Raw genomic sequence first — 23,552 nt, forward strand, 5'->3', positions numbered from 1 at the left:
TTTGATCAACAATAACAGATCTGGCCTGACCAGAAATGGCTTTATTTTTTAATTCACATTTTTCAGCTCAGCCAATGGAATAAAAATTCCCTTCTCACCCATGGTTATGTGGCACTGTAATACTGTGACTGTTAAAGCCTGTGAGGGTATATTGTGCTGCATCACTTCTTCACCCCTTTCTCCCTGTTTGCATGTGAAGCGAGTGTGTTGTGTGCATGCGTGTACATATGTGGCAGGAGCAGCGCACGAAGGGATCCTGATTTCCCAGAAACTTTCTTCTCTGGCTTTTTGGCAATGTCTTTTCCTCCCAGCACAACAAGGCTGTGTTGCAGTGCTTTCATCAAATGCAGGATAAGAATATGATGGATAGAAAGATGTCAGAGCCTCCCCTACCACTAAAAGGAATGCCCTACCTTACTGCCGAGGGTCTGAGCTCTTCTCCCAGCTACTTGCTGCCCAGGGGCCATCAGAGGCCAGTCCTTGCCCACCCAAAAGGGAGCACTGTTGCTATTAGGTGAATCAGGTTTGATTCCCAGATGCAGTTCTGGGCAACGGCAAGCTCCTCTGCTGAGAGGGAAGCTGTATAGGACTGAGCAGGGTTCCGCTGCTTGGGCTGAGACAGAGGGGCTTCCTTCCCTGGAAACCTAAAATATGCTCCAGTTGTTTTGCTTAAGGTCTGGCACCACTCTGGCAGTTCTGGGTCTCTGAGAGGAATAAGAGTAAATCTGCAGTTTGCAGTGTGTACTCAGTGGCGTTTCTTCACTGTGTACTGCAAGTCATGTGGCTCCTGGATCCTACTAACTGTGTCTAGCAAAGGTGGCATTTGACTTTTCCGCAGTGGCATTACTCAGGGTCCCAGGAGGAAATGCTGCTGTTGTGTCAGAACCTGGAAAAACACATCCCTTCCAGACATTTGCATTGAGGATTTCCTGTGGTATTTTACTTTTGAGACTGGACTTCTGCTTTTCCCTTCTTTACAGACATGCTGGAAATCTTGTTATGCTCCTAGAAAATGCACCTTACTCCCTGTACATTGAAGGCTGTAGTAATCAGATTGGTTTATTTGTTCTTTCTGTACAGCTCTTTGCCTGTTCCTGGTCCTTCTGACCTGTCCTTCTCCTCTCTTCCTAGGCAGTATACGGTGTTACTGCCCTTTCTGATCCACACTGATTCTCCTGAGAAAGTCTGTGTTCAGCTGACCCACCTGAATGAGTCTGTGACGCTGAGTACCACACTCGAGTATCAAGGGGAAAACAGGAGCTTGATTGATGATGTGGTGTCAGAGAAGGATGTATTCACCTGCATCCCTTTCTCTGTGAGTATCTCATCCTTGTTGGCTGGTCTCTTATACCAAAGGTAAACTGTAAAGGCAAAGACCAGAGTAACACTGCGTAAGCATTCACTTCTCTCTTGTCCATGTTCATGTCCATTCTCAACACCCTCTCACTGCTGAGATCTCTTTAACGTGCTCCCTGCTTGGGAAATGCCAAATCCTGGAAAGCCAGCCCTTCTGTAGAACAGGAGGGTAAGAGGCCAGGAGAAAGAAGTGGTGAACAGCTTCTTCAAATGGCTTTCCACATCATCCTTCAACAGCCGCAGATTATCACTTGAGTAACTTCAAATTGGGGTAAAGCTTTTGGACCTCACATATTTTTTTTCCTTGTGGATATGTACACTGAATTAATGTAAGAACATATTGCTGTGATTACCTGTGTCTAAAAAAGAGAGGGAAGCAGGAAACTCATAGCTTAATATAACTGATAGCCCTAGGGACTATAACAACTAGGGCAACTAGGAAAGTTGGTCATCTGGCTCAGAGCATAGGTTACGTCTTTAGCTTGAAGGCTGAAGAACTGGTCTGCAGGGTACTGAACTTGGCACCTGTGTCAGATATAGGCTGAAGACTGAACTTCGTCAGTTGAAGATAGATGCAGAGAGATCTGGCATGTCTGTTTTGAAAAGGGAAGTGTTCTGCAAGGACTAGGGGCGTTATCTGAAAGAGACTGGGGATTATTCCATTGCCCCTGTGAATGTCAAAAGGAAAAAGGTAGAAGGGTTTTGGTTAGGGCAGTAAGAATTTCTTAGTATTGGGCAGAAGATCTGGGAGCTCTTTTGCTGCACAATCCTTGCACAATCACTTCACAGAAGTAGGAATGAGTAAGGATATGGGACAAGTAAAGATCAGTCTCTTGTTCCTGATGATTATAGTTCCCCTCATCTCTATGCTGTGTCCATCAGGATTATATTAGATCTCTCATGAAGGCCAGTTTCAGTCTTTAAAGGTGGTCTGTAACATAGTTGCCTTCTTTCTCTCCAGCTTCCAAAATCAAATAGCTGGTCATCAGTCGCGTTTCTCACTGTAATGGTGAAGGGCGCAACACTGCAGTTCAGGAGCCGCAAATCAGTGTTGGTCAAGAATTATGAAAGCTTGGTCTTCATCCAGACAGACAAACCCGTCTACAAGCCTGGACAGACAGGTACCAGGGAAGGGCTGGATATTTGCATTTGAAACGAATATTTGTGTTAAAACTGTTGGATTGTGCTGGCCAAATGTCCACTGCTTTCAGTGGGGGTCAGAATGGCAACCTCTTGGCTAAGGCTTATATTTTTAATGCTTGGTGACAAGAACTATATAAGCCATTTATTTCTTCTGGGCCACTGATCTCCGAAATTTGTCCTGGACAGAAATGAATGTCCTAAAAGAGGCACTGAGTTTTCTATCCATCCAGAGCCAACACAAACTTGCAGCCAAGTGCTGAAATAATTTGCTTGCGTTCATCCTTCCTAAAAGGTCAGTCTAGTTGTAACAAAATTAGAAGACCTATGTGAATTCTAGTGTAAAAATGTGTCTTTGCGAAGTAGACAAAGGCAACTTAAATTTAACTTTGGTCCGAATTAATGAGATTATAGTCCATGATCAGTAAGATGTTCACACTGCCTTGGACTTGCTCTTAACATCCTCTTATTAATGTAGTTTCTTACACGAGTACCTTTTTAGTATGTCTTGGCTTTCTAACAAACGGAATTTCTTCAGAAGAGAACAGCTCTGTTCTCTATTGTACCATTTGTTTTTGCAACTGATGCTTTTTGGTTGGTGACTGCACTGTGGAACCTCACTGTCTGCCTTTCTCTATCAGTCCTGTTCAGAATTGTTTCTCTGGATAAAGACTTCCGTCCCTTGAATGAGATGGTAAGGATAATACCTCCTTTTCTCTAGTTATTTGGCCTTAAGTCATCTATGCAGGGAAAGGGAGGAAAGAATCATAGAATCATAGAATAGTTAGGGTTGGAAAGGACCCCAAGATCATCAAGTTCCAAACCCCCTGCCATGGGCAGGGACACCTCACACTAAACCATATCGCCCAAGACCTTGTCCAACCTGGTCCCGAACACCTCCAGGGATGGAGCATTCACAACCTCCCTGGGCAACCCACTCCAGTGCCTCACCACCCCAACAGGAAAGAATTTCCTCCTTATATCCAATCTAAACTTCCCCTGTTTTAAGTTTTAACCCGTTACCCCTTGTCCTGTCACTACAGTCCCTAATAAAGAATCCCTCCCCAGCACCCCCACAGGCCCCCCCCCAGATACCGGAAGGCTGCTACGAGGTCTCCATGCAGCCCTCCCCTCGCCAAGCTGAACAGCCCCAACCTTCCCAGCTAAAGAAAGAAGAGTCTTCTGGGGAGAGCTCTCAGTACACTGAGATAATTGTGTAATTCCTGGGTTACCTCAGATCTTAACAGGGTCTGTTCTTCAAATTTCTGTAGAAAGCTGCCCTCTGCATTCTTGGCAAGGTCTGACAAACTGCTGATGAATAGTGCTGGTGTAAACACGTCAGCAGTGAGCAAGGCTGCCATTTTAGAGTGCACACCTGCTCTTACTAGTATTGCAGAGCATCCAGAGTTAGTAATGCCAGCTTACCTTTCTGACTGAGAAAAGGGATTGTCCATTATCCCCACTCTTGATGTACCTCAAAATCATCTGTTTCTCCATACCAGGAGCATTTTTCCTTATCCCATTGGGTGATCAGCTTGTTCCTTGAAACATGGTGATAGCCCTGGTCGTTCGACTGTGTTGTTTGCACTCTGTCTAAATATGCTGTTTCCTTTCTTCTTTTTCTAGTTTCCACTGGTGTATATTGAGGTATGTACAAACATTCAATTCGCATTCACATCTATTGCACTCAGCCAGGCCAAAATTGCTTGACCAATTGCTTCAAGATGATTCTTGTTTGATTTATGTATTAAGCAGGTCCATTTCATTAATTTGAATGCACACAGCTTTAACTCTTATGGTGGCAAACGTACTCTGGGCTCAGCTTACAGCTTCTTCTATTGTCCAGACTTGAGCTCACCACACAACTTTGCTAGTGCCCCCCTCTTCTGCCATGCAGCCTCCTAAAACACTGGGACTAGGCCTTCTCTCATGGCTTTGAATCATAGAATCATAGGCTGGTTAGGGTTGGAAAGGACTTTCTGGTTGCAGACTTCCAGTGTTCTCACATTCTCCTTCTGATCACATTCTCTGTAGGACCCAAAGCAAAACCGTCTGTACCAGTGGACGAAGGCACAGTTAAACATGGGATTAATCGAGCTGTTCTTCAGCCTCACCTCTGAACCTGTTCAAGGGACCTACAAAGTGGTGGTACAGAAGGCCTCTGGGAAGACAGTTCGACATCCTTTCTCTGTGGAGGAGTATGGTAACTGCCATTTCAGTTTCAAGTTCCTATCAGCTAGTCCCATGGGGCATGAAAGCTTAATTGAACAGGGTGGTAGATCTGACTAGGATGTCCAGCATGGCTGGAAAAATGTCTCTGTGTCCTCCCCCTCTCAATCATCATCCCTTTCTGAGGAGTGAAGACTGAATGACTTGAGTGACTTGTATCCACTCCTCATTAAGCCCCAAGCTATGCTGTGCAGCTCTTCTGACTGCTCACCTCAGCAGAGCTCCCATCAGGAGGAGCAATGTGCTATCAGCCACAAGCCTTGCAGAGGTGATTTAGGGCTACAGACTTATTTCCAGTTGGTTACACCCTTGTCAAGTGTCATGCTATAAGTCTGGGTTTCTGCTACCTAAGGCCTGAAGTCCTGACCTTTTGGTGTGAGCTGGGACTGTCTGTAAATTCAGACTTGCCTTTTCTCCCCCATAAGCTAAGCCTGTAGCTCGAGTGACTCCTTAGTGCCTTAACCTCTCTCTGGTGCTCTCACCCATGTGCAGTTCCTTCTGCTTGGCTAGAAAATGGTGTCCTAATACACACCTGCAGATGGCTGCAATCAACATAGCTTCCCACCCCAGCAAGCAGGCTGCAGCTCTCCTTGTTATGTGGTCTGACATGATCTGGCTCGTGCAGCTGACATGAGTCCTGGAAGATGAATCTGGAAGTCCTTTGACCTCTTTCAATTGCAAGGCTGTTCTGTGCCCTGAATGCCTCCTCGTTCTCCCAAAACAGTCACCGTCTACTTCCTGTCCTGCAGCTGGGCTCAGATGTGATTTCACCCTCTGCTAAGTCACTGGAGAAGCTATGGGGTCTTCCTGCTTCGGAGGTTAATAAGATCTACATGCTATGGAAATTCAAAGACCAGGCTGGAGACCCAGCTCTGTATGTTTGTGGGAGACCTTTATGGACTTAATTCTCTTATTTTACTGTATCCAGCTGCTGTGGAACTGATAATCCATGTGTTATCTAAGAAGTTGCTGTATTTTAATAGTTGGTATAATAATCCTGTCTTCTTACCTGGCACAGTGGTTGGTTCAGTGCCTGTGGTTTTCACGGATTTTGGTGGGATGTGCAGGTGACAGAAACCTCTAAAATCTGACAATTTAGGTGCAAAAGGGTTTCAGGTCATTTTTATGACTAGCTTTTGAGCAGCCTTTATATCTCGTTCGTATACTACTCCGCACTACATAGACTGTTTCCCTTTGGTTCTGCTGCAGTGTTGCCAAAATTTGAAGTAACAGTGAAAATGCCCAAGGTGATCACCATTCTTGATGAGAAGCTGAAGGTGACAGTTTGTGGTCTGTAAGTGTCATTCTTTCAAGGCCTTCTTGGTTTCAGTTTTTAATTCAGCTGCTACTGAAAGTCCAGTTGAGAGACTGCGATATGGTACTTCATCACATTGCTATTCATTTTGGGGTCCGAGGACCAAACAGGCTACATCTACCATTTGACAAAAGGCAACAAGTATTGCTTGGGGAACTTAGTATATAACATGTAGAAACATATTGTTCTTCTAGGTTTTTGGGAGGGTTTTTTAACATATTTTTTTAGTCATAGAGGGTTTCCCACCAGCTATATTGCAAGGGAAGAGGACTTCTGTTTATTTTATCTGGGAATGATGTTTTAATTGTGGCTTCTGCTTCTCACTGTTGAGAGAAACTGTAAGTGATGCAGCTGCCCTCATACCTTTGGGCCAACTCATTCAGTTCCACATAGCAATGTTCCACGCATGCTGCAGGAAGAGCCATGGCTTGGGCTGAAGACCCAGCTCACATACATACACAAACCGTTTCATCAGAATGAGGCAGTGGGGTAGGTACTTGCAATGTGTTCTCCAAGATGAGGTGTCCTCTCAACTAAATCAGCATTAAGGTAAATGAATTCTCAAGGCGTATTTGTTATTCCTGGGGATGTGATCCGTGCACCTGCCTCTGTAGCCAAGCTTGGTCCTAAAATGTTACCAAATCTCTTTCTGCTTTTTATTTCCTGTGATGACCCTGCTGTATCCTGGAGGCAGCTCTAGGAAAGAGTTCTGGCTACATTAGGGGTGAGCTAGTAATTTTTCTTCCTTTCTTACATTCCTAATGTCTCTGGTTTTCTTTCAATCCTCTTTGCTGGTAGATATACATTTGGGAAGCCTGTTCCTGGCCTTGTGAGCTTCCGCATCTGCCGGAAGTTTAAACACCCAGCCATCACCTGCTATGGTGAAGAGGCTAAAGCAGTGTGTGATGAGTTCTCTGAACAGGTGAGTCACGATTACTCTGTTGGGTAGAGAGACAGGAGAAAGTGTGGTTTATTTCATAAAATTATAGGATGGTTTGGGTTGCAAAGGACCTTAAGATCATCTAGTTCCAACCCCCCTGCCATGGGCAGGGACACCTCACACTAGACCATGTCACCCAAGGCTCTGTCCAACCTGGCTTTGAACACTGCCAGGGATGGAGCATTTACCACTTCTCTGGGCAACCTATGCCAGTGCTTCAGCACCCTCACAGTAAAGAACTTCTTCCTTAGATCTAACCTGAACTTCCCCTGTTTAAGTTTGAATCCATCACCCCTTGTCCTGTAGCTACAGTCCCTAGTGAAGAACCCCTTTTCAGCATCCTTTTAAGGCCCCCTTCAGATGCTGGAAAATTGCTACGAGGTCTCCACACAAGTTCTTCAGGCTGACCAGCCCCCATTTTCTCAGCCTGTCTTTGGGAGGTGCTCCAGCCTCCTGATCACCCTCTTGGTGCTCCTTAGGACTTGCTTCATCAGTTCCATGTCCTTCTTATGTTGAGGACAGCAGAACTGCATACAGTATTCCAAGTGGGGTCTCATGAAGGCAGAGTAGAGGGGCAGGATCACCTCCTTCCACCTGCTGGTCACACTAGCTATTTAGCATGCCTTGTAGCCATGTACAGGCTTGCTCTAGTATGTACAATCATAATGTGAAAAGGGGAGGGAATCCGTGTATTTTAAAGAAGCTTGAAGAAGGAGAGAAGACTGGGAGGAAGATGAAATGTGAAGGTAAAAATAGTGGTAAGGTCAGTATAGTAAGAAAGATGTGTGTAAAGGCAAGAAGCTTGTAGAGAAAGAAGAGATGGAAGGAAAAGAAAGGTCATATGAAGTGTAGAGTATAAGGGAGAAGTGAGATAGAAAAAGTGTGAGTGATGAGAACAGAGTTGGGGTTGTGTTACAGTAGAGACTCTGTGGGATCAGAATTGATGTTAGAAGAAGAAGAGGAGCAGAAATCAGGGGAAAGGTAATGCAGTTTTAAAGAAGGAAAGGAGTATGGCTTTAGCAGCAATATTAATACAGACAGAAAAAAATATCACTTTCTTCGTTCTTCAGACTGACAAGTCTACAAGAGCAAACCTGAAGTGTTTGGAGCATGGCCAGGTGGAACAGTACAAGTTCAGTTGACAGAAGCTGGGGTAACAGCAATTGTGGAAATATGTCAGGACAAGAAAGCAAGCAGAAGACATTCTTGTGGTCTTTGGTGTCTGTTGCTGTATGGTCTCCATAGTTGTCTCTGCCACCGCTGTTGTTATCTGTGTTAAAAGAAAATATGAATGCTCCGGTGCTAACCTCTCTTCCAGACATGTCTTCCTTTTTCTGTAGAGACCTGCCCTGTGCATGAAAATGCTGAAAGGGAGGTGGCAAGCTTTGGAAATATTTTACTAGTTGTCATCTTCTTTCTACACATGCACAGGCTTTGGTTTATGTATCACTCACACAGCTTGTGTGTTTTCAGTAGCAGCTATATTCTAATGTGCCTGATGCCTTGCAAATATTTCCTGTCTGGTAGACACATGAGTAATTCCTTATGCTTCTGTATCAAGTGTTTGCAATTTCAAACTTCAGATGCATACACAAAAATCTTTGAGGCTGCAAATTCTTTGCTCTGATGTTTTTGAGAGTACTTTAAAATGCTCCTTGCCACGTTATTTATGCTCTTTTCCAGTTTTGATAAAAACAACAGAGGGAATGATCTGTGAGGTTATTTGGCTTCACTTCCATTTCATAAAAACACAGTGGCGGATTCATTAAGTTGGATGAACATTATATGAATGAAACTATAATGGTCTTGCTTGTTTTTCTCCAGAAGACAGACAACTATGGCTGCATTTCTGAAATGGTAAAGACCAACTTATTCCAGCTCAAGAGAAATGGATATGAGAATAAGCTCCATGTGGAGGCTAAGATTAAAGAGGAGGAGACAGGTATGAATCATCTAAATCAAAGAGCTGTGTGGTAAGCCCACAAGATACCAGCAGAGGGGACCGCCAAGTTGGAGTGAGGGAGAAAAGCAGACTCTTGCTTTTCTGGAATCCTGACGTTTTCCTGCCTGGAGTTCAGGAACATCATTATAATTGCTGGTCCAGCAGAGGAGCCTGGACCAGTAATTCTGGTCAGGCAGAGGCAAATTATTTCTTAAATGTTGGTTTGTTGTTTTTTTTTTCCTGCAGGAGTGGAGTTGACTGGAACAAGTTTTTCTGAGATCACAACCACTATTACCAAACTTACCTTTGAGAATTCAGACACCCACTACAAACCTGGAATCCCCTTCTTTGGGCAGGTAGGGAAACCATGAGAATGGAATGCCTTGAGTGCCAAACAATCATGCTACTGAACCTCCTGGATAGATACACAAGCCCGCTCTGCAAAGATGCTGTACCTCAGTGCTGCTATACCCTGTGGGCCTCCTCTCCTCTGCAGGCTTTCAAAGTGGGGAGCGGCAGCTGAGAACACAGACCTTATTGTGCTTACCTTTCTGTCCTCATGCTTCCACTTTCCAGTCAAGTAAAAGTCTGGTTTTCCAGTCACCTGTTTAATAGGAGCCCTAAGGGTATGAGTGCATGTCAGTCTCTACATCCACTCCTCTGACCCGGAGGTGGAGATAAGAAAGGACTAAAGAAGTAAGATTCAGTAACTGTGCAGCTCGCTCTGAAAGAAATGGGTGATGCACATGTAAAGCATGGTGGAGGCTTCCTTGTATGGCATGAGCCCAACATCCTTAGCTTGGTGGTCTATCAGTTTCCTCAGGTGACAGGCATTCCTCTCCTTCTATACTGTACTGGTTTTGCTCTTCCAGGTGAAACTAGTGGATGGGTCTGGTGCTCCAATTGCCAATGAACTTGTGAGGATTTCTTTACAAGGAGTTGAGGAAGGTAACTACACAACAGATGAAGAGGGCAGGGTGCAGTTTACTGTGAACACTTCCAAGTTAAACTCAGATTCTGTTGGAATTCGGGTAAGTCCTGCGGGCACAGGAGGTGGTGAAGGGAGGAAGGGGAGGGCCTCTGAAGTTTCTACTTCAGTGCAAAAGCACTTAGCTTCTTGTTCCTGTTTGTTTGTGCCAGCCATGACACCAGTGTGGTGTAAATAGTTGTACAACAAACCATGTCAACTTGCGCTTAGCTTGTAATTATTTGACTTCTGCCTGGCAACAGCAATATAGGATTAGAAGTAATATCGTAAGATCATAATAATCCATTCTGCTCCCAGGGATTGCCAGCCCTACCTAGGCAAATCTGTTTCAAGGGTGTGTCTAACTCTCACAGTGGAGTGCTTTGCTGTCTTTTCAATTAAATGATTTCCCAAGTATCTCACCTCAGTATCCTTTGTGGTCAGTTAAAGCAATCTGCACCTCTCAGGGTTTAATTTAGCATTCAGAGTTTCTAAGCGGTCCTCATTTTTCTTTTTCCTTTTTTTTTTTTTTCTTTTCTTTTTCCTTCCCCCCCCCCCCCCTTTTTTTTTCTTATCCTTTTTCTTTTTTCCATAAAGAGAAAAAGAGTATGAACTATTCACAGAAATTCTCTCCCTGGTGCAGAATTAGTTTGTTCATCTGAGAAAAAGAAGTGCTGCTGAGCATCCTTTTTTTTTTTTTAGTGGTAAATGCAGTATGTGTGTAAAATGCACATTTTGTAATATCTCACTCTGGAATAGGGCAGATTGTCTAGAATTGTGTTTTCTCTTCCCCCTACAATTCTCTTGTCATAGGTTAGAAACATTAAAAAATATCCAGAAGTTACCACCTGGTGCTTGAAGTTTTCAAAATTTTGTAGGATAAAGAACAGGCAAGAATTCCCAAGTATAGTGAGAAAGATAGGAATTAAAGGCACGTAAGGCACATGAAATGCTGAAGTAGAACCCTCCTATATGGGAATTATCTTCCTCTTTCTTTAATTTTTAAGAAAAAGCTTTAAATTTTAAGAAAACCTTGACTCTCTCAGCTCCTAAACTTCTGTTCAATTTTGGTTTTGAATTCTTAGGTGGGGACTTTTACTCCTTTTCTGTAGCATCCTTAGCTTGATCTTGGCACTGATAATCTCTGAACTGAACAGCACTAACCCTTCTCCAGCACCAGTAATGAGAAGAAAAATGAAAGTCAGCTTCTTTTCTCTTTAAACCAACGCGATATTATTAGAGAGGGCAAGGTATTATTGCAAAGAGCCCTTGAGGTGATACAAACAACTGGTATGATTCAGCTTGTTTGAGACAATCTCCAGCCTCCTGGGAGTGAGATCATTCCCAATAATTTGCGAAGGATACCACCACCCTATCTTGCATCTTCCAAGCTCATGGTTTTTTGTTTTTTTTTCCTGTAGACTGCCTTTTTGCTTAAATACGGAACATACCAAACATTTAATATGAGGCCATGGATTTTGACACCCATGTTTGAGTATCTGTGTGTGTTTTCTCCTTTTCCAGGCAACTCATAAAATACACCACTACTGCTATGACCATTCCTGGGTTGTTCCATATTATGAAGATGGCTATCTCCAACTAAAGCGCTTTTACTCTCCTAGTAATAGCTACCTCAAAATTGAGCCCAAGTCCAAGACATTAAGCTGTGGCTCTTCCACAGAGGTCCGGGTGCACTATGTCCTTACTCCAGAGGCCATAGGGGAGCAGAAGAAAATCGTCTTTTACTATCTGGTAAGCTTGCACCTGCCGTACAGTGAGGTTGCCACTGGTAGTTGTAGGGGAACTGGAAATGAAAATCGTGGTTTGTGGCAACGGGCATGTAATACTTTCCTATCATGCTTCAAATGTTCTTCTCCCACAGAAAATACGATCTGGGTTAGGAGCAGAAGAGTAAGGATGTCCCAGTGCTGCCTGGGTGAGCACTGGGATAGTGCTACAGGGAGGCAGAGAGCAGCTGAGCAGGGTGTGAGGTCTCACACAGCTCAGCTACTCTCCTCTCAGATTTCCCCTCTTTAGGGTTTGGCTTATGCATGACCTCAGTCACAGCAGAGTTTTTCCTTCCATTCAGGTGATGGCCAAAGGAATCATTCAGCAAGCAGGCACCCACATTCTGGATTTGGACCAGGAAAATGGTGAGTTCCTATCCCTTGCCAAATTGTCAGTTTCCTGGGAGGACAACTGTGTCAAGCATACAGGCTGCTTCCATATAATGCAGGGATTCACATCTCCATGTCCCCTAAAATATGGGAAGAGTTTGAGCTTTCTTTTCTCTGCCTTTATTTAGGTTTTGCACAGATTTTCTCTAATTCCCTGTGTCAGCTGTCTTTCTTCTGACACTGCATTTCTGGGGCTCCGCTACTCTCAGGAGACACAGACTGATAGTCTGTATTTAGAAGCTGAATCAAAATTCAGCATACTTATGCACTGGAAAACAGGAATTGAAATGGGCCTTTTCAGTCAGTGAGACTTCCGCATTTCTGTGAGCACCAGTTCATCCCACTTGGAGGCCTGGAGTTTCATCTAGGCTAGGATAAAATTTGGCATGAAGTCAAACCTAGACTTTTGGCTGCTGGAGAAGAAGGTTTCCTGTACTTTAACTTTTTGCTCTTGTTTTTTTGCCAGCCAATGGGGTCTTCTTGCTACAGCTGCCTGTCCAAGCTGATATTGCTCCAGTGGCCCAAATGTTTGTCTACACTACTTCCCCCAGCAGGGAGTTGATCGCTGATTCAGCAAAGTTCAACATAGAAAAGTGTTTCAGGAATAAGGTATGTGTCCAGTTCTTGAGGGAGTAGCCATAAGACTGCGTCATGTTCTAGCTCGCTTATTTAGATTTGACCTGGCTAAACTAGTTTCTTTAGATTTACTAACACTGGACAAGCCTACTTACTGGTTTGCATTAGCTTGGAGGAGATCAGCTGTTGGAAAAACAGTGCTAGCATGGACTACAATGATAAAACCCCTCCTAGCAACTAGTTGCACCCACTGATCTCACAGATGGTCCTGGGTAAGAAAAAGGGGTAGGTGGGTGTGAGGGGCGTGCGTATCTTATGTCATACTACAACACGTGTATTTCACACAAACTCATTCCAGCAATAAGGTGGCTGCATGTGAGGTCACAGAGCAAAAATAAAACTCACACAACCCCAATCCAGTGGGCAAAGCTAATACTTGTCAGTTCTTTCAACTTCTGTACAGCTCATCCTTTCATTTTAATTTCTATTGCATGTAAATGGAGATAAACCTTTCCTGAACCTGCTGAGAACTGCACAGTGGTGCTCCATGAGCAATGCACAGGGTGCTGCATGAGCAATAGTTATACTGAAAGAGTGCAGAACAATAAAACCTTTTTCCTGTAAGCAGGTGCACCATGTATTCCTTTTGTGGAAGAGCAATTTGGTGTATGAGGAGCTGTAAGAAGAGAGCAACCTCAAAAATTCTTATTGGGACTTCAGAATACTAGATGGGACACTGCCAAAGCAGTCCCTTGTCCTGCTAAAACCTAAGATAAATGAGTTCTTGAAACTCGTATCATTGTAGAAGCCTGGTCACCTGAATTTTGGTCATATATTAAAGCTCATACTATGTACTACATTAAGGTCTGGGTGCAAGACAAGTGCCAAGTGATTTACATGTTTAGATCCTACTTTCCTCTCTGAAAGCATAATGAATTCAAAGCTGTTGTCAGATGAGATAGGGCAGACTTTTGGACTATATCTGTGCCAGACATTTTTCCTAGTGGCAAGATTGCTACAGCCCTTATGCTGCCATTTCCTGACAAATACTGGGTTTCTATTCTCAAAATTATGAGTCCACCCTGGGAGACGTGGGGGGTATCAGCAGAAAGCATGCTGTGGACTGGTTAGAACACGGGGAAGACTGGCAGCTGATGCTGCTTTGTTAGTCAGCCTGTTTATTCTGAGGATGCTTTGGTCATTGCATGTTAGAGAAGGGTTTGTACTGCTAAGGAAAGGGAAGATTTATGCAAATCAGCCATCTAATTACAAAGTTATGTGAGATGATGATGACAGCTTCTTCTAGCAAGAGCTTCCAGGGCAAAGGTTAACAGTGAGTTGTTAGAGATGCGAGTTAAGTTTTGGGGAAGGCACACAAGTCTTAACAGGCCTTAGCCAACAGGCAGTTCTTCAGAATCATTAGCAGGCAGTAGATATTGCGATATTGCTCCAGGGCATCACTGTATCTCATGTTACCAAAGAATCTGCTAAGAAAGGTCTTTGCAAGCCTGCTTTCTCTCCACATACAAGATCTGGGTACAGTACAGAACGTGGGATTATCTCATCACATTCACAGTGGCCATAAACCCCAAAACTGCCGTAAAAGTTTGATGTGCAATTGTGATACTTGAAGTTGCCAAGAGCTGTTAGTGCTGATTCCTCTGGCACTGCAGGAAGGAAGCTTAACTCTGCAGTAGCACAAAGGGAGAGAGGTGTGTGTGTGCAGATGTGCACTTTGTAGGGTTGGAACTGATGCCTCAACTGGAGGGAAAAGTCCTACACGAGTAGGGCATCTCTAACATAGCTTTTCCTCTGGCTACAGGTGTCCTTAAGCTTCTCTCCTTCTGAAGGCCTGCCTTCCTCTTATGCTCACTTGCTGTTCAGAGCCTCCCCAAACTCCCTCTGCGCTGTCCGTGCTGTGGACAAGAGTGTTCTCCTCATGAAGCCAGAAGCTGAACTGTCAGCCAGCTCTGTAAGTGCTTAGTCTGTGAATTAAGTCGGAGCCTGGTCAGATTAACTCAGCACTGGAGTGGAAACAGTGAACAGTCCCTCCTGTTAGTGCTGACTCAGGAAAGCTGCCCTATTCTGTTTCTCATCTTCCTCTGCAGAAGGCAAAAAGATGAGAACTGGGCAACAGCTGTTTCTTAAGGGTTTTGTGTGACTGTAGGGATGGCAATTGGGAAGCTCTTTTAAGGTGACTGCTCCTTTTGGCCAGAGACAAACACTGTTGTGTGTCTGATAATTTTTCAGTTACTCTTTCCAGCCATGGGTTAGTTTTCTTAGAGTAGTGTCTGAAAGTGTCAAGAGAGTTTATTCCCCTCATGCCAAGCATCAAATGACAATCCCTAAGCAGGGACAAAGTAATGCAGATGGGCTGGCCAGTGTAATTTTTTTATATATTTGAGCCATAATAACCAGAGTAGCATGCTGTCCCTAACAAAAGTGGCAGTATTTCCAAATCCGGATTTCTTTTCTGACTCCCAAATTCCCATTGTTCCTACCACAAAGTTGGACCATGGCAATGTGGATGTATGTGCAGATGATGTGACTGTTACGGTGTTTGCATCTATCTACCTCAGTTGTGTTTTGTGACAGTGGATACTGAAAATGACAGATACCTTGGCTGTTTCTGCCTAGGTGTATAGCTTGCTACCAGTGACAGAATTGCATGACTATCACCATGGTTCAGATGTGCTCTTGGAGGAGCCCCTGGAGGATTGTGTCCCCGTAAAGAAGATAGTTCTGGATGGGATCACCTATTCTCCAGTACAGGAGATGAGTGAAGACACTTACAGCATCCTAAAGGTATAGCCCTCTTGCACGGTTAGAGAGTGGAGTGGGAGAAGGACTAAGAATGCTTAAGCCGTCTGTGGCATGATGTGATGTGATGTAATGTAATATAATGTAATAAGGGAAGGGTTTCTGAATCTGAATGATCTGTCACTAATTTTTATCCAGAGTCAAGTTCAGTGATAGTTATAAGCTTCACATGTCTTGCCAGTCTTGCTCCCTCTTGGTGGAAAAGGGATCAGTCTCAAAGTTTTGTTCATACAGGGAAAGCTTCGAGGCTGACTTGAAATGAGGTTCTAACGGGAGGTAAATAATTCTGTGCCATTAGTGTTACCCCAAATAAATCAGCATATCCTTGAGCTTCATTGTAGCCACAGACATTTCCTTACAGAGAGAAAACTGTGTCTACTCCCTGGCTCATCCTGATTCCTAGGCTAGAATTGGGCTAGAATCAGTGCCCTAGAAAGAGAAAGGATGCATCCTTTGGTCTCTCTGAGCCACCCAGGCACCCGTCTCAAGGTCCAACCCACAGACAGTAACAGCTTCTCCTTTTGAGGCAGTAAAATACTAGTGACAGGTCTGCTGTGTAGACCTAAACAGGAATCTGTAACAAAAAAAACATGTTGGGTTTCTCTCCCATAGGGAATGGGTTTAAAAGTTTTCACAAATACCAGGGTGAGGAAACCTTGGTATTGCAGCACTGAGAGCTACGTGCCTGCAGGAGTTGCCTTTGGTGTACCTTCAGTCATGTCTGGAGCACCTATGCATGCAATGAGGACAAGCGGTAAAGGAACTGGGTTTTGTTATCACACCTATTTTGAATAAGATCCTATCTGTATTTTGGGATGAATCTTGAAACAAGAGCTGGGGTTATGAACTGAATCCTTGGAAGCAGTACTGAATTTCAGTTTCTGTGTGAGTGTGGGGCTTATCTGTTTTGCTGGGTTGTGAAGGGTTACAGACAAACTTTGATAACTCCACATTTGAATTCAGAAGAACCAGGTAGCTTTCAAAGACTGGCAGAGCAGAAGTTGGGCTTTTTTTTTTTTTTAACCAAATTTCACCCCAAATTTAGAATATTTTACTTGGAATAATTTTTTGCATGTGAAATTTTCATTTTCGTCAAAAGGTCTATTTTTGCCACTCCCAGATTCCAGGTGCATGTTTTTAGCTTGAGCATCTTCAGCCTAGTTCTTGAGTAGGCCATAGATTTGGCAGGGAGGTGTTTTCTGAGTCACAGTGATCCTACAAAAAAACTGCAGCAAAGGGATGTTCCATTGCTAGCTGGCCTGGTAGGATGAAGAAGGATGTCACGTTAAGACGGCACCTAAAAGGGAAAAGGCTGCTTGCGCAGATGGTCGTAGAACCATAGAATCATTGGACGGTCAGGTTTGGAAAGGACCTTAAGATTATCTAGTTCCAACCCCCCTGCCATGGGCAGGGATGCCTCACACTAGACCATGTCACCCAAGGCTCTGTCCAACCTGGCCTTGAATAACTCTTTGCTCTAACATCCTTGTTTTAACCTAATGAATTACTACCCCTCAAAATTTGAGGTTCACTGGAGACAAGCAGGAAATAATGGAAGGCTAGCTCCTCCTGCTAATAGGCTCTGACTGAAACTTCACTGCTGTTGGTACCAGTGCTCATTACAGCCACAGCAAACATCTGCTGCCAGCACAACTCCTGATTGCCACATAGATTGCCACTTTCTCAGACCAAAGCATGATGATAATGTAGATCTCCCTTGTTTGGAATTATCAGTAGTTGATTTCTTTTCCATCTTACTAGAGTCAGGCTCTCTGGCAGGTAGACTTTATCCCACATCAGCCACTCCTGAACTGCTGACGGAAACAGTCCGAAAGTACTTCCCAGAAACTTGGATTTGGATTTTAGTACCTATAAGGTGAGCACCTTGGGTTAGTTCCTTTTTAATAAAACTGTTTTTTTAAGGTGAAAACATGAATTCTTACATGTTTACCAAGCCTTTTCCATCCCTAAAAGTCCTTCCTTGTTTGCAGAGCTCACTTGGCAATCCTCTGAGATGAAGTTACCTTCATAGAATCATAGATTAGTTTTGTTCAAGGAGTAGTTGTGGGTCTGGAAGAAGATGGGATGGCCCAAACATTCACACAGGCAGTAGGCGAAAAGGGGTACAGGTAGTCACCAAAATGCCATCAAAATAATCCCTTTTTCCTTGCTGTTTGTCCTTCACCAGCTCTGAGGGAAATGCTGGTCTAGGTGTGCCCATCCCTGACACCATCACTGAGTGGAAAGCCAATGCATTCTGCACTTCAGCACACATGGGCTTTGGCCTGTCCCCAACAGTGACCCTCAGAGCCTTCCAGCCCTTCTTTGTAGAGCTCACCATGCCCTACTCTGTAGTGCGTGGTGAGTCCTTCACGCTGAAAGCCACCGTTTTCAACTACCTGACCACCTGCATCAGGGTAAGAAAGGTTTAAATCCTTCTCTTTACTTGTGTACCTTCTTGTACACCTCTTATCTCTGAATAGCCCTAGACCCCTAAATTTTTATGTTATTCTTCCTATACACTCCAAACACAGAATCCACAACTCCAGCTCTTTGCTCCTTTGCTACTGCAGAAATAGCTAGTGCTAAGGCTTCCTAGCTCCCATGATCATTGTTCCCTGATTGTGTCTCTCTGGCAGGTCAGTGTGACTCTGGCTCAGTCTACTCATTTCTTGGCTACCCTGGTGGAAAAGGAGGAAGAATCTTATTGTCTCTGTGAGAATGGGAGGAAAACCGTGGCTTGGCTGGTGACTCCTAAATCTCTAGGTAAAGGTCTCAGTAAGCTGAAAACTGCAGGAAGGGTTTCTCTGTGCTGCTCTCCCCATTCAGCATCAGGTGTAAGAGCAACATAGTTTTCTGGGAAGCACTGCAGCGAAGTCTCTGTCTCATCTGGTGTTATCTGGGAGGCAGAGGCTGTTGGACTCTTAGAGTCCAAGGCTGTGTCTGGCACTGCATGCAGTACAATCAAGCCTTGCAGCCCATGCAGACCATCTTTGGAAGCCAGAAACATTGCTGGCCAGCAGGAATGCTCTGCCAGCTTCATTTCTCCCAGAGATTAGATGATTCCCCATGGGATCTTCATACTTTGTTTTCACTATTGTTGTTATGTTCTGTGGAAGGAGCTGTGGTGTGCATGTGGGGTAGCAATGTGCTGAACAGCTTTGGGGCTGGTGAATCCCACCATTGTGGTATACTAGGTTCTGAAAAAGAGTCGCCAAAATAGAGTCACTTTTCAATGGCAATGCAGCTCATGTGCTCCAGGGTGGCTTCTGGTATAGACAGCTATGTTGTTATACAAAAGAACCAGAGCCCAGGTATGATCAATAAGCCTGCAAGTTGAAACTCCAGGAAGCGGCAGTGACTTCTATTGCCTGGCACTGCCCGGCAGGGCTGGCTAACCCCTGTCTCCTCCAGGGCAGGTGGAGTTCTCAGTGAGCACTGAGGCCCTGCAGAACAAGCAGCCCTGTGGGAACACCATCGTGGAGACTCCTGAAAAAGGGAGGAAGGACACGGTCATCAGACAGCTGCTGGTGGAGGTATGTGGGCTATAGGAAGGGAGGACTGAGTTTTCCCACAGGCTGTAGGATATGTTGTAATGGAAGTGGACAGGATGCTAGATAATCTCATCTAGGCTCCCTTTCCTGTGAAAAGTTGGACCAGATGATCTTTCAGGGTCCTGTCCAACCTGGGCTGGGATATGATTCTATAATTCTATGCAATATGATGCATCATCTTTATAGTTTGCAGGGCTGAATGAAAACTTCAGCTTAATGATGCTGTGCAATGTGTCTTACAGTACTTTAAACTTTCCCTATCCCCTATTGTAGCAGGACTCGTACTCCAATTCATCCTTCCCAACCTGTCACCTGTTTCAATACACCCTATTTACAGCCTCTCTCCTCCTCTTGAGACACCCCCAACTGGTTTGCCAGTCAGCACATGCTGCCTCTCTGATACTGGAGTGGCCAAGCAAACTGCCTCTTAAGAGAGCGTTATACAGTTCTGGTTTGATACCACAGTCTGTCACCAGGATGAAGGTGGGGGATTCGCAAGCACCTATGCTAATTCAATGACTATAGAGAAGTCCTCTCAAAACTCCAGATTTTATAAAAGTCATTGAAAATGTATTAAAATTTCACTACTTCTCTGTTTCCTGTGGCAATAAGAGTCACTGATGCTATGTGGTACAGGAGGAACTATTATGTGGGAGTACTGCGTATAGGAAAATGCTAATTTATTATACTGGATGTGTTCATCTGGCAGGTAGATTCTATGTTCTTAGCTTTTCTCTGTATCATAAAACCCCCTAATGTTTGCATACCGTTTGGTATGGTATCAGTATATTTGTCACCAGATAGTATCATCTTCCCTTTCTACTATTAACTGACATGTTTATTTTTCCTAAAGCATCTGCAGCTTTATGATAAATAGCACTGCAGACATCTCTTCAGGACAGCCCTCTAGAGCTACTGTGTGCTTTTGCTAACAACAGCGCTTGCTGTAATGCTGCAGTCCTTTTGTTACAAGGATGTTAAGTGTCTTTCACTGCGTACAATAGTTGCAGGTCACCAGTGTGACAGTCCTGCAGTGTTCTTCTCTCCTTTTCCTGTCCTTACTCCATGTATAACACCAGTCTATTAGGATCATATTTCTTTTGCTTGCTTAAATTATTATTTCAGAGCTCTGTATTTCAGAAGTGTTTGTGACTGCCCCTCCTTCTACAGTTCACTCACTTCTCACATATCCCTTTGTCCTTGTTAAGGATTCCTCTGTTCTTCTGTATTTCCTGTCTCACTAACTTCTCTTGTTTTCCTTCATCTCATCCAAGCCTGAAGGAGTTGAGAAGGAAATGGCCCATAACTCTGTGCTCTGTGTAAAAGGTAAAACCCACTCTCCCCACCCTCTCTGTTTGTTCCTGTGTGGTTTGATGGGTGAGATATGCCTGGAGGAGGAAGATAGTGCTGCCTCTACCATATTCCAGATAGGCCAATATTTTTAGGTAATCAAAATGTGCCCCATCAGTTGGAAGCCTGAGAAATAAGACAGAAGAAAGACTTAGAGAATGGACCATCCTGCCTAAGCATCAGGGAATGAGCTAGGATACATGAAAGTTTAGCATGAAAGTTTGCATCCCTATTCTCTTATGTGCAGGCACTGGATTAGAAGTGCCATTTTCTATTTGCTAGTGTGCCCAGGCAAAAGCTGTGAGGACAAAATCTACAGTGCCTAACAATGGCTGGGGGGTGATTTGTTACAGAGATTGCCTTAGAGCCAGGGAAAAATGAAGTGACTGAAGTCAAATAATTTCTAATAGGAAGTGTTCTTGTTTCATTGAGGCTCCCTTCCCTTCCAGTTCTTGGGACTGCGTTGAAGCTATTTGGGTCTTGTTTCTCTTTCAGAAGTGCCTGTGAAAGAGAAATTTTTCCTTTTGCTACCCTCAAATGTGGTACAAGACTCAGAAAGAGCGTATTTCTCAGTGCTGGGTGAGTGATCAGCCTGACAGAAGAACCACACGGTGTTCCTGCCCTTCTGTTTTGGCCTCTTACCTCACTGCTTTTACTCCTGCTCTCCAATACACTTCACTCCTGTCTTTCATCACTTCCAGTTGTGCTTTTTCTTTCCCCTTTCTGCATGTCCTTTTGTTCAGGGTTCTCTGCCAGTACCCTAACTTTGCTCTCATTTTCCTCTTATCTTTTTCTCTGCTGTTCTGTGTTTTCTTCCATGATCTTTATCAGTCCAGATTTTCTTTTGTTCTTCTCTGAATCTCCTGCTTCTCTTGTTCCATAGCTCCCTCTGATTATGATATCCAGCCCTGAGTATTGTCAATACCCCTCTGGAATCTCCTGCTCTCCAGGTGACATCATGGGCACTGCCATGCAGAACCTGCACCAGCTCCTCCAGATGCCATTCGGCTGTGGGGAGCAGAACATGGTCCTGTTTGCACCCAACATCTACGTCCTGGACTATCTGAACAAGACAGGGCAGCTGAGTGAGGAGGTCAAATCCAAGGCCACTGGATACTTAGTGAGCGGTGAGCACACCCAATGTGTTTTATTTCTGCTTTGGCTTTTTTCCAGATCCTGCCTGGGGTGGTTCTGTCAAATGGTGGCCAGATGTGGAAAGAGAGCTTCTTTCATACACAGATGGTCTCTGCTGTATGCCCGAGAAGGCCCTCTGCTGCTTTTCCCTTTATTGTTTTCTTCTGCTTAAGCATTAGAGTACTTGATCACACACTTTTCTCTGCTCCCTAATTGGGTTGCAGTGGAGTGCAGAGTTGTCAGGTGAGCTGCTACAATTACTGGTCAGTTGTTATTAATATGTCCTACCTTCCTCCTGAAGGAGTGCATGGAGGTGGGGATGTTCCAGTACTTCTTATTGACTAGCATGGGACTGACCTATCCTCTCTGCCTTTGCTGATACACCTGTTTTTCTGTTTTCTCATCCCTCAGCAGACTTCCTCTGGCATCTGATTCTTGCTTTAACCCACCATTGCAGGTTATCAGAGGCAGCTGAACTACAAGCACCCAGATGGCTCTTACAGTACATTTGGACCACGTTATGGCCAACCAGGGAACACCTGGTGAGATGTCAATGTTGCCTATACCTTCCCTGTATGCTTCTCTTTTTCACCTATACATTTATAATAAATGCTGCATGACAGTAAATCGGAAATGCTGTTGTAGATCAGCAGACTTTCCAGATCTGGTGTGGTCCCTGTGCTGCCTCCTACTTGATGAAATAGGCTGTGCCATCCAGTTATATATCTAAAACACATCCTCCCATCAGTAGCTCTGAGAACGATGACAGACAAGAAGGGAAATGGAGATAAACTGGGGAGGAAGGGAGCAGGGATTTCACATCCCAACTTAGGAAGGCTGAAGAGTTGCAGTGGCAGCTCTTCTAGACTAGCATCTGCTGAGAAGGCTGCTGGGAAATATTTCCATTAAGTGAAAAAGATGATAAGCCAAGAGCAGTGCTGTATTTTTTTCCAAGAGCTTTTGTGTTACTAAGCAAAGACAGCCTCGAGAAGCATGTGTGTTGCCAGTGTGACTGACTGCAAAGTTTTGAGTTACTCCAGCATATTGTTGCCATGCATTTTCAATTTTAGGTAAGGGTAAGAATGAAAGACTTCATCACATTTTGTTTGCTTTTATTTTCTGAAATGATACTTGGCTCATGACAGCATGTTGGCTGCTCACCACCTGCCTGCTTCTGCTCCATAACTGCTTGTAACAACTCTAGCAAAAACTCCTTTAACATGGTTTTGTTTTGTTTTACTGTGGAGCTCTGGGAAACCCATGAGGCATGGATTTCTAGAAGAGTCCTGAACTAGCAGGGACTTAATTGCTCTTCCTTGTCATTTTGAGTATTAATGTTATGCAGATGTTTAGCTGTCATGCAATTCCCTATTTTTTTCAAAGAGATATTTTTTTTAGATACAGATCAACAACCACTGTCCTTCAACACAAAGGGATCACAAGATTTTATGATATAAGGGAGGAACAGGAAATCAAGGTGGGAAGCAGGTTTTTTTGACAGATACTTTTAGAGGTGAAGATATAATATGTATGTTCTCTTACTAACTGGCCCAAATTTCCCCAGGCATTCTTTCTTTCTCCAGACATATGACGTGCATGTGAGGCCTGTCACCTGAGACACACAACAGGCCTGCTCAAGCCCTTTCAATGCTCTTTCTGCCTTTCAGGCTCACAGCCTTTGTCCTCAAGTCCTTTGCCCAGGCCCGGCCTCATATCTTCATAGATGAGAAGCACATCCGGGATGCTTTGGTCTGGCTATCATACAAACAGAAGGAGAACGGCTGTTTCCGCAGTTCTGGCACACTCCTGAACAACGCTATGAAGGTAACATGTCTGCTTGTTTGGGGTTTTTTTTATAAGGCTAGAACTTGAGCAAAAGTCAGATGGGTCCATTTGAGCTTTTTGAACATACAGGCAGATGGGAAATTCCCATGTCAATGGCAAGTACTAGGAAGCCAAATGCCATTCTGTATGATTGTCACAATAGAAGGAAAATGAAGGCTAATCTGCACTTTTAAAGTGGTATTGATAACTTCATATTAGCTGCATTGG

At 44.1% G+C, this 23,552-nt stretch overlaps 1 protein-coding gene across 2 annotated transcripts in view; it reads left to right on the forward strand.

Annotated features, from left to right (window-relative positions):
* The window catches only part of LOC133278969 (alpha-2-macroglobulin-like), a 29,597-nt gene that overhangs the window by 709 nt on the left and 5,336 nt on the right, over positions 1-23,552 (forward strand). The window contains exons 2-26 of one of the 2 annotated variants that reach the window (XM_061472285.1): positions 1,132-1,315; positions 2,318-2,477; positions 3,138-3,190; positions 4,123-4,143; positions 4,531-4,699; positions 5,935-6,019; positions 6,839-6,962; positions 8,805-8,922; positions 9,169-9,278; positions 9,795-9,953; positions 11,414-11,641; positions 11,979-12,042; positions 12,533-12,675; positions 14,465-14,614; positions 15,280-15,447; positions 16,075-16,216; positions 17,224-17,338; positions 17,651-17,879; positions 18,102-18,228; positions 18,877-18,998; positions 20,291-20,342; positions 20,862-20,945; positions 21,317-21,493; positions 21,958-22,042; positions 23,168-23,324. In XM_061472285.1, the coding sequence (XP_061328269.1) occupies positions 1,132-1,315; positions 2,318-2,477; positions 3,138-3,190; positions 4,123-4,143; positions 4,531-4,699; positions 5,935-6,019; positions 6,839-6,962; positions 8,805-8,922; positions 9,169-9,278; positions 9,795-9,953; positions 11,414-11,641; positions 11,979-12,042; positions 12,533-12,675; positions 14,465-14,614; positions 15,280-15,447; positions 16,075-16,216; positions 17,224-17,338; positions 17,651-17,879; positions 18,102-18,228; positions 18,877-18,998; positions 20,291-20,342; positions 20,862-20,945; positions 21,317-21,493; positions 21,958-22,042; positions 23,168-23,324 (3,226 nt within the window). The remainder of the gene's footprint in view (positions 1-1,131; positions 1,316-2,317; positions 2,478-3,137; positions 3,191-4,122; positions 4,144-4,530; positions 4,700-5,934; positions 6,020-6,838; positions 6,963-8,804; positions 8,923-9,168; positions 9,279-9,794; positions 9,954-11,413; positions 11,642-11,978; positions 12,043-12,532; positions 12,676-14,464; positions 14,615-15,279; positions 15,448-16,074; positions 16,217-17,223; positions 17,339-17,650; positions 17,880-18,101; positions 18,229-18,876; positions 18,999-20,290; positions 20,343-20,861; positions 20,946-21,316; positions 21,494-21,957; positions 22,043-23,167; positions 23,325-23,552) is intronic. The other variant, XM_061472286.1, reaches the window with a different exon arrangement.

Source organism: Pezoporus flaviventris, unplaced genomic scaffold (genome assembly GCF_033815535.1).
Source record: "Pezoporus flaviventris isolate CSIRO_AGI_PZ_B2104156 unplaced genomic scaffold, CSIRO_AGI_Pfla_v1 ptg000070l, whole genome shotgun sequence".
In the NCBI taxonomy this organism is placed as follows: Eukaryota; Metazoa; Chordata; class Aves; order Psittaciformes; family Psittacidae; genus Pezoporus; species Pezoporus flaviventris.